We start from the raw sequence: 10,897 nt of genomic DNA on the forward strand, positions 1-10,897 counted from the left end.
AGCATTTTACAGTCACTTAAGTACTTAAAGTGTAATCCCTGTTGGAATGAAGCAATATAATAAAGAAAGAAAACGTGCTTTTGTGTGCTATTCCTTTAGGAGCACAATATGGGATGGTTCAGTGGGAAAGACACGGTCCCTTCAAGAACATTCGTCACAATATGGGGTGGAATAGTGGGAAAGACATGGTCCCTTTAAGAAGATTCATTGCAACACCTACACGATCCCTGCCTCCAGGCACTGTCTGTATCCGCCAAGAGATCGGATTCAGGAAACAATCAAGCGGAACTCGTTTGATGAAGTTCCCAAAACTGGAGTCACTGATCTCAGTGTAGAAGAGGTCCTGTGGGCGGTAGCTGCTTCTATCCATCTGCGACTCAATAAACAGCTGAACTGGAACGGGATTGTGGAGTAGAATTCACCAGAATGGATTGGAAAATTCAGCTTGTGTTGTGGATCGCGCTGCTTCCTATAATCTCTGCTGTCAAAAATGGTAAGAAATCATTTAAGGGGTGAGGGCAGGTGAGATAGGAACTGGAGGAGGGGGAGATAAGGACTGGAGGAGGGGGAGATAGGCACTGGAGGAGCAGGAAATAGAGGCTAAATGATGGGGGAGATAAGGGCTGGAGGATGAGGGAGGTAGGGAGATAGAGATAATCAGCCGTGGTTATCGAAGGAAATAACGGACAATATTAAATTGAAAGCTGATGCGTTCAGAGCGGCTAAAAATAGTGGGCGATTAGAAGATTGGGAAAGATTTAGAAAACAACAAAGAATGACTAAGAAGGTGATAAAGAAAGGAAAGATAGAGTATGAAGCTAAACTAGCTCTAAGTATAAAAAAAAGTAAAAGTTTTTACAAATGTATAAAGAAGAAGAGGCTGGCTAGAGTGAATGTTGGACCCTTGGAGGACAAGAGGGGGGATTTAGCGATGGGTGATGAGGAAATGGCTGAGGCTTTAAATAAGTTTTTTGTGTTGGTCTTCACAGAGGAGGACGCAAATATCTTGCCGAATATTAAAGATAGAAGGATGGTAGGAGATGAGGTCCTGAATGCGATTACTGTCACTAGAGAGGTAGTGCTTGATAGACTAATGGGACTGATGGTGGACAAGTCCCCAGGACCGGATGGAATGCATCCTAGGGTTCTGAACGAGATGGCAGAGGTGATAGTGGATACCTTAGTAATTATTTACCAAAATTCGCTGGATTCCGGGCAACTGCCGCAAGGTTGGAAAACGGCGAATGTTACGCCGCTGTTTAAAAAAGGTAGCAGACAAAAGGCAGGGAATTACAGGCCAGTTAGTTTAATGTCTGTAGTTGGGAAAACGCTAGAATTCATCATCAAAGAAGAAATAGCGAGGCATCTGGAAAAGAATGGTTTGATAGAGCAGACGCAGCATGGATTCGTTAAGGGGAAGTCGTGTTTGACGATTTTATTGAATTTCTATGAGGATGTGATTAGTGCGGTAGACAGAGGGGAACCAGTGGATGTGGTGTTTTTAGATTTCCAGAAGGCGTTTGATAAGGTGCCTCACAAAAGGTTGCTGCAAAAGGTTAGGGTGCATGGAGTTGGGGGTAAGGTGTTAGCATGGATAGAGGATTGGCTGTCTAATAGGAAGCAGATGGGTACTATTCTGGTTGGCAGTTGGTGACTAGTGGAGTGCTGCAGGGATCGGTGCTGGGGCCTCAACTGTTTACCATTTACATAGATGATCTGGAGGAGGGGGCTGAGTGTAGGGAAACGAAATTTGCTGATGACACAAAGATGAGTGGAAAAGCGAATTGCATGGAGGGTGCGGAAAGTCTGCAGAGAGATCTGGATAGGCTGAGTGAGTGGGCGAGGACCTGGCAGATGGAGTATAATGTTAGCAAGTGTGAGGTTATCCACTTTGGTAGGCGGGATTATTATTTAAAGGGCGAAAAGCTGCCATGTTAAATGTGCAGGGTTATGGGGATAGGGCAGGATGGGGAGAGGGTGAACTTAGGTAAGATGTTCTTTCAGAGAGTTGGTGCCTACTTGATGGGTCGAATGGCTTTCTGTGTCGTAACGATTCTATGGATTTCATTCACCCAAGAATAGACGGATGAATCATAATTCTCCTTGCATACGATAATTACAGCCACTCCCTATAATCCATGCATTGGCATGAAGAGGGTTTGGTTGTGATTATTCACCATGTATGAATTGTCTGTCAACGATTGCCATTGTTTTTTGCAGAGTTTTACATTCTTGTGTAAGTTTCATTAGTGGCTAGCAAGAAATTAATAAAATATTGAAATGTACGTGTTAGGTTCATTGAGCTGACTGTTGTAGGTTTAAATCCCACTTCAGAGACATGAGCACAAAATCTAGACTGACACTCCAGTGTAATACTGCAAGGGGTGCCATCTTCTGAATAATTCATTCAACCAACACTCTCTTAGATGGACATTAAAAATCTCATGGCCCTATTTTGAAAAAGAGCAAGGGAGTTATGCCTGGCGCTCTGCTCAATATTTATTCCTCAATCAATTCTTGAAAGGAGCTGATCTGATTATTAACACATTGTTATTTGTGGGACTTTATAGAATCCCTACAACCCTCTGAAAGAGTACCCTACCTAGGTACTCTGTCCTAACCTCGTAAGCCAGTGCATTTACCATGGCCAATCTCCCTAACCTACACACCTTGGACACTAAGGGTTAATTTAGCATGGTCAGTCCCCCTAACTTATACGTCTTGGACACTAAGGGTTAATTTAGCATGGTCAATCCCCCTAACTTATATGTCTTGGACACGAAGGGGCAATTTAGCATGGTCAATCCCCCTAACCTATACATCTTGGACACTAAGGGTCAATTTAGCATAGTGAATCCACCTAACCTGCACATCTTTGGATCATGTGAAGAAATCGGAGCACCCGGAGAAAACACATACAGACACAGGGAAAATGTGCAAACTCCCCACAGTTGCCCAAGGCTAAAATTGAACCTGGATCCTTGGCGCTGTGAGGCACTATGCTACCATGCAACCCCATTGTTAAGTATGAATTGGCTTTCTTATTTCCTACAATACAATCGTGGTTACACGTCTTAAAAATTCGTTTATGGGATGTGAGCATCACTAACTAGACAAGTATTTATTGCCCATGCCTAGTTGCCCTTGGGAAGGTGGGGAGCTGCCTTCTTGAATCCCTGCAGTCCTTGAGGTGTGGGTACACTCACAGTGCTGTTAGGAAGGTAGCTTCAGGATTTTGACCCAACAACAATGAAGAGATGGCAATATTATTTTCAAATTAGGACAGTAAATGACTTGGAGGGGAACCTCCAAGTGGTGGTGTTCCCGGGTATCTGCTGCTCTTGTCTTCTGAATGATATTAGTCATTTGGAAGATGCTGCCTAAGGAACCTTGGTATGCTGCTGCAGTGTATCTTGTAGATGGCACACACGGCCGTCACTGTTCATCAGTGGTGAAGAGATTGACATCCAGGCAAATGGAGCCATTACACTCCTGATGTGTGCCTTCAAGAAGGTGCAAAGAGACTTTAAAAGTATTTCATTGGTTGTAAAGTACATTCTGAAATTGGGAAAGATACAATCAAAGTGCAAGTCTTTACTTTTTCTTTCTGTTACAAGTCACAGCATCTAGGGTTGCAATGTAAATTGTAGATACCAGGACGTGCAACTTTTGTCACTAAAGCAGATTAGATGAAGTGAAGATTTAATAGGGGTTTATAAAGTTATTGAGGCGAATAGGGAATAGAAATTTCCATCGCTTCGGGGCAAGTCAATGATAAAGAAAAATCAATTTAACCTTATCACTAAGAAACGGAGTCAGGTCATCAAGGGTTTTGTTTCTGCAGAGAGTTGTTTAAGTATGGAGTTCTTTGTCAAAGTGATGGAGACTATTGCCTCTTCTAAGGGATGGACAGATTAATATTGGAAGTAGAAGATGATATGGGAAGAGAATGGAACACTGGGATTAGTTTTGAATTGCTATAGCACATCATTTGGTGTCACTTTTAAGAATTAAGCCAAACTGATTCAACAAACCTTTGAAAAGAGGTTGGAGAACAAAACCTTTGAAATACATTAAAGGTTGGGCTTTATTAATAGAGGCATAGAGCACAAGAATAAGGAGGTTATATTCAACTTGTATAAGTCGCTAGTTCAGAATAGCTGGAATATTGCATTCAGTTTCTGGGCACCAGACTTTAGAAAGGATGTGAAAACATTATGGAGATTGCAGAAAAGGTTTGCTAGAATAGTCCCAGGGATGAGGGACTTCAGTAATGAAGACAGACTGGAAAAAATAGAAATGATTTCCCTGAGAAAGGAAAGCTAAGGGAAGATTTGATAGAGCTATTCAAAATCGTGAGGGGTCTGGACAGGGTAGATAGATTGAATGCCTGCAGTACAGAAGGAGTTCATTCAGCCCATCGAGACTGCACCGACAACAAACTTGCCCAGATCCTAACTCTGATATCCCACATATTTACCCTGTTAATTCCTCTGACACTAAGGGGCAATTTAACATGGCCAATTAACCAACCTGGACAACTTTGGATTGTGGGAGGAAACCAGAGCACCCAGAGGAAACCCATGCAGACACGGGGAGAACATGCAAACTCTACACAGACAGTCACTGGCTCTCCAAATGGAACTAGCTGAGTTGCTCATTTGGAGAGCCAGTGCCGATGCGATGGGCCAAATGGACTCCTGTGTTATAACAATTCTGTGATTCTGAGGTGAAAGAAAGGAAGGAGTTGAAAAGATATTTAGATATAAATAGATGGATACAAAAAAATCTTAGTGATAAAGAGAAGAATGGAAAAGTTAATCAAAATTAAGCATTTCGAAAGAAAACAAAGAAAAATAAGAATAAATTTTATTCTTATTACGGTCCCCATTTTGTCTCCCACATGTTAGAAATTCAGATAGAAAGTGCACGAACTTCAGCACATTATCTCCCCATTCAATTTCAAATTGTAAAATCATCACTACATGCTCAACAGTGGAAACAGATATTACGGACAGAACTAAGTAACCCTACGGTTAACAGGAGAAGATTTCACAAACATCCCCATCCTCAATGATGGTGGAGTCCAGCACCTGAATGCAAAAAACAAGGCTGAAGCACTTGCAACCAACTTTAGCCTGAAGTGCCACGCAGGTGATGAGCCTGGGTCTTCTCATAAGGTCTCCAGCATTGCAGATGCCTTTCTTCCGCCAGGTCAATTCACTCTGTGTGATATCCAGAAACAGCTGATACAACAGATACAACCTCATCGAGCAGCATTTGACCCAGTGTGGCATCAAGGAACCCTTACAAAAATGAAGACAATAAGACTGTTCCATTTACTGGAGTCACATCTTGCAGAAAGGAAGACGGTTGCGTTTCACCTACATTCAATAAGCTATTGAATTCAATAAAAAATACCTGGAATTAGGAATGTACTGATGACTATGAAAGCATTGTCGATTGTCAAAAAAACTCATCTGGTTCACTAATGCCTTTGAGGGAAGGAAATCTGCCATCCTTACCCGGTCTGGCCTACATGGGACTCCAGAGCCACAGCAATGTGGCTGAATCTCAGTTGCCCTCTGAACAAGGGCAACTAGGGATGGGCAATAAATGCTGATCAGCCAGCAATGCCCATGCCCCACAAATGAATAAAAAAAAGTACTATTTATATCAATAATGTGGATGAGACGATTGAGTGTCAAATATCCAAGTTTGCTGAAATCTAAGTGGGAAAATAAGCTGCAAGGAAAAGACACAAGAGTGTTGGAGCAAGAAGGTGGCAGCAGGAGTATAAATTAGGAAAGTGGGAAATTATCAACTTTGGTAGGAAGAATAGAAAAGCAATATATTTTCAAAGGGTGACTGATTAATAAATGTTGGGATTCTAAAAGATGAGGGGTCCTCGCACAAGAATCACTGAAAGTTTACATTCTAGGTACAACAAGCAATTAAGGAGGCAAACCTCATGTTAGTTTAATTGTAAAGAGATTGATGTCAATTACAAAGTTTCAGTTTCCATTTCCTTACTTAAGGAAGGATGTACTTGCTTTAGAGGGAGTGCTTCAAAGGGTCACCAGATACAAAACTGTCCTCTGATGATCAATTCATTAGAAGGGGCCTTTATCGGGAGCTTAGAAGAGTAAGAGGTGAGCTCAATGAAATGTATCAAATTCTTAAAAGGCTTGACAGTCTCAATGCTGAGGGGATGTTTTGCCTGGCTGGTGAGTCTTAAACTAGGGGGTCTGGTCTCAGGATAAGAGTTTGGCCATTTAGGACTGAACTGAGATGAGAGAAAATGCTTACAGGCAGAACCAAAACAAAAGCTGGAAAAACTCAGCGGGTCTGACAGCATCCATGGAGAGAGAATAGAGCCAAGTCAGAACTGATGAAGGGTCATCCTGACTCAAAAAGTTAGCTCTGTTCTCTCACCACAGACACTGTCAGACCTGCTGAGTTTTCCCAGCATTTCCTGTTTTTGTTTCAGTTTCCCAACATCCGTAGTATTTTGCCTTTATCATTCAGGCAGAAGGTTGTGCACCTTTTCCCAGAGATGTTCAGACAGTGAGAATCACTAAAACTGAGAACAGCAATAGATTTTTGGGCAGTGTGGAAATCAGGGGATATGGGTAGGACACAAAAAGTTCAGTGTAAAAGCTCACGCGTGATCTCACCGTGCAGGTTTAAGGGGCCGTGTGGCTTTCTACTTGTTGCTTCTGTTTATAACATTGAATGATAAGAAAATATTAATTACATATATGATGCGTCTTTCAGATACAAAACCAAGATGCCGTGTCAGTTATTCACGCAAAAGCTTTGCTTCTAAAATATGCAATCACTCACAGCTGAACAAATCTGCAACTTCATCAAGACAAGCATTTAATACTTTCCAAAGTTCAACCGATGAACATTCAGTGCCTGAAGTGGAAGTGTCTGAGGAAGTGAAATATTACCTACTGAGTTTCTGGACAACTTTGGTGATTCCTTTTGTTTACAGTTTTATTTTTATTGTAAGCTTGCCTCTAAACCTCCTGGCAGTCGTAATATTCCTCTTTAAAATGCAATTGTCAAAGCCGACGGTAATTTACATGATGAATTTGGCAACAGCAGATTTGTTGTTTGTGCTGTTGCTGCCTCTGAAAATCGCCTACCATTTTTCTGGTAATAACTGGGGGTTTGGCTCCTTGCTGTGTCGATTAGTTACTGGTGGTTTTTATGCTTACATGTACTGTTCAGTGCTGCTGATGATGTGTATAAGTATCAGCCGTTTTCTCGCTGTGGTCTATCCAATACGATCTGCCCTTTGGAGAACCCGGGGACGTACGATTGTGTTTTGCCTTGTCTCGTGGCTTGCAGCTATCGGCGGTGCTGTGCCACTTTGCCTTACAGAGCAAACGGTGTATGTCTCTCAGCTGGACATTATAACCTGCCACGATGTGCTACCCCTCTCGACGTTACAAAACTATTCCAGTTACTATTTCCCCGCTTTGTGTTTTCTGCTCTTTGTTATTCCCCTGCTTGTGACCTCGGTCTGCTACATATGTATTATCTCAACCCTTCATTCAGCAAATCAGACAGAGCAGTGTGGAAAGAGGCGAGCTTTGTTTCTGGCTGGAATTGTGCTTGCTGTGTTTGTTGTTTGCTTTGCACCGTCTAACATTATTTTGCTCATACACTATCTTTCAGTTGATGCACCAAGTGACTCTCTCTATTTTGTTTATATGATCAGTGTGTGCACTGGCAGTGTGAGCTGTTGCCTTGACCCTTTGGTTTATTATTACAGCTCATCAGCCTTCAAGAGCAAGTTACAAAATCTTTATTCTAGGAAGGTTAATAGTAGTCAGATAAAAGAGACGAACAAGAAATTAGCAACTTTAACTCCCAATCATTGCATCTACAGAAAGTTGTTAATGTCACAGAAAGTATAGGTTCTTGGGGATCGTTTCAATAATGTTACAAAGTATGATAGATTTGGTCTACTCAGGGATAGCATTAGCTAGCTAACAAAGATCAGATTAGTTTGTATTGTTCTTCTTTGTTCTGTGATCAAGTCGTAATCTTCATTTTGTGGTATTTGTAACAATCGCTGTGCAAGTTTGGGTTTCACTTGTGTAAGTTTAGACCTATGTACGATCAGCTCACAGTATTAACAATAATTCCAATGCTGAAGTTATGGACATGTTAACCCTTGAATTGCAAACATACCACAAGTGCCATTAACTGCTATTAAATGGTTATCTTGAGAACAGTAGGATGTACAGCCACAGTTAAGTGCAGTGGTGGGCAACCTGTGGCCTGGGGGGGCCACATGCCCTCTGGGTTCTGAATGCGGCCCACAAGACATTATGTTGCCTGTTGCCCATGCGCAGGGTTACCACATTCCACCAATTTTAGTCTGCGTGGTTTTTTTCCTATCAGTATGAACCATATGGTTACAGTGCAGGAGACCATTCGACCCATCTTGTCCATGCCAGCCCGAGGGCACCCATATGCCCTTTCTAATCCCACCTTCCTGCACCCAGTGCTTAGCTCTTTGGCTTACAGCACTAAATGGGCAGATACAGGTACTTTTTTAAAGAGTTTGCTGTCTCTGACTCCACCACTAACTCGGGCAGCGAATTCCAGACACTCAATACCCTCTGCATAAAAAAGTTCTTGAATCTATGGTTCTAGAATTCTCCACGACTGAAGTGAAATGCACGCAAAACAAGGGCAAGTGAAGTGAGGTGCTTGTCGATTACACACAACATTGACCTTGAGAGCCACGCGCTCCCTTTGTGTCCAAAGTGTCTGAGTTGCTCATCACTCATCACTGGTTACTTCGTTAAACACCCTGGTCAAATAAATTCCATTCTGCTGCATGTTCTTAATCTGCCTCCCATTTGAAGTTTTGATTCACACCAGTCATAATTCACTTGTCAGTTCATAAACTGTAAAAGTAACTGACTTTAAATAATGCTGAGGACAAATCCTTTCTTTCATTTTATCAATCAAACTTACCCTGTATTGTATTTACTCAGAACCAATTTAGGACGCCTTTGTATCTGCTGTAGAACACACCAAGTGACATTTACAAAGGCTCTTCATAGAATCATAGAAACCCTACAGTGCAGAAGAAGGCCACTCAGCCCATCGGGTCTGCTATTACCACAATCCCGCCTAGGCCTTATCCCCATAACTCCTCATATTTACCCCGCTAATCCCTCTAACCTACATATCCCGGAACACTATGGGGCAATTTAGCATGGCCAATACACCTAAACTGCACAGCTTTGCACTGTGGGAGGAAACCAGAGTACCAGGAGGAAACCCATGCAGACACTGGGAGAACATCCAAACTCCACACAGACAGTGACCCAAGCCAGGAAACGAACCCGGGTCCCTGGAGCTGTGAGGCAGCAATGCTAATCACTGTGCCACCGTGCTGCCCTTCATGGAAAATATAAAACAGATATAGCCTGCCAGAATTCTGTGCCACAGAATCTGACAATGCACACCTAAAGATTGAGAATTCAGTTGTACCAAAATTTTTTACAGCTTATGAAAAGCAAAAAAAAAGACACTTCTATAGTGATGAGAAAGTACATTATTGGAGTTGAGACTGATTTGGAGCAAATCATAGTATCCCCACAGAGCAAAAGGAAGCCATTGAGTCTGTACCGACTCTCTGATAGAACAATTCATCCAGGGCCACCACCTCCACACCTCCCCCCCACCCTATACCTGCAATCCCACATATTTACCCCACTAATCCTACCCTATTCATTTTGGGACAGTAGGGGGCAATTTAGCATAGCCAATCCACCTAACCTGTACATCTTTGGAGTGTGAGAGGAGACCAGAGTACCCAGAGGAAACTCACACAGACATAGGGAGAATGTGCAAAGTCCAGTCACTCAAGGTTGGAATCGGTCTCTGGCGCTATGAGGCAGCAGTGCTAACCATTGTGCCACCGTGGGAGAAATTGCCATTTTATGTTCTGTTTCTTGGTTGTTATTTTCCCAAACTGTTAAAAGGTAACAATAAAACACCTTGTCTAAATGGAACAAAGTACATGTGTATCATAGACCATTGTCTCAATAACATTACGGTTAAAACTTGGCCAGAATACCTCTGTTTCTGTAAAAAAAAGTGATTTGTTCTGATGAAAGGCCATTAACCTGAAATGTTCACTCTTTTTGCTCTTGTAAATTTTTCCTCACTTGCTCTTTCCAACATCTTTGTATCCATTTTTGTATTTATTTATAATTTGTTGTGATGTAATATTTGATCATATTAAGAGGTGTAGTTCATAAAATAAAAACATGAAATCAATCCATGTTAATTCCAAATTGGAAAAGTAATTGTGTTTTGTTTATTTACATGATAAAATTGCCTGAGATGAATTCCTGTGCTGTTAAATCCATGCTATCTGCAGCAAAGTAAATGATAATTGCTGAAAAAAGAAATACGCTATTGACATGATTAGTAAGTTTGTGGATGACACAAAGATTGGTGAATTTGCAGATAACGATGAGGACCATCAGAGGATACAGCAGGATATAGATCAGTTGGAGACTTGGGTGGAGAGAAAGCAGATGGAGTTTAATCTGGACAAATGTGAGATAATGCATTTTGGAAGGTCTAATACAGATAGGAAATACACAGTAAATGACAGAACCCTTAAGAGTATTTTTAGGCAAAGGATTTGGATGTACAGGCACACAGATCACTGAAAGTGGCAACTCATGTGGAGAAGGTAGTCAAAAAGGCATATGGCATGCTTGCCTTCATTGGCCGGGGCATTGAGTTTAAAAACTGGCAAGTCATCTTGCAGCTTTATAGAATCTTAGTTAGGCCACAGTTGGAATATAGTGTTCAATTCTGGTGGTCACACTACCAGAAAAGATGTGGA

The 10,897-nt window shown here is 41.8% G+C and overlaps 1 protein-coding gene across 1 annotated transcript; it reads left to right on the plus strand.

The window, feature by feature from the left end:
• The first annotated feature begins 351 nt into the window (after positions 1-351).
• Positions 352-9,686, plus strand: LOC145343483 (proteinase-activated receptor 1-like). The gene is made up of 2 exons (XM_080189727.1): positions 352-493; positions 6,778-9,686. Exons 1-2 carry the CDS (start codon positions 427-429, stop codon positions 7,929-7,931), a joined length of 1,221 nt encoding a protein of 406 aa, XP_080045853.1. The 5' UTR covers positions 352-426; the 3' UTR covers positions 7,932-9,686.
• Positions 9,687-10,897: the final 1,211 nt, after the last annotated feature.

This window comes from Carcharhinus amblyrhynchos, chromosome 5, assembly GCF_965287045.1.
Source record: "Carcharhinus amblyrhynchos chromosome 5, sCarAmb.v2.hapA, whole genome shotgun sequence".
In the NCBI taxonomy this organism is placed as follows: Eukaryota; Metazoa; Chordata; class Chondrichthyes; order Carcharhiniformes; family Carcharhinidae; genus Carcharhinus; species Carcharhinus amblyrhynchos.

Bases quoted from the DNA above. Each gene is read 5' to 3' on its own strand.
- LOC145343483 (XM_080189727.1), top strand. From the start codon at position 427: ATGGATTGGAAAATTCAGCTTGTGTTGTGGATCGCGCTGCTTCCTATA. The intron at 494-6,777 runs GTAAGAAATCAT...TGCGTCTTTCAG, and splicing joins AATCTCTGCTGTCAAAAATG to ATACAAAACCAAGATGCCGT.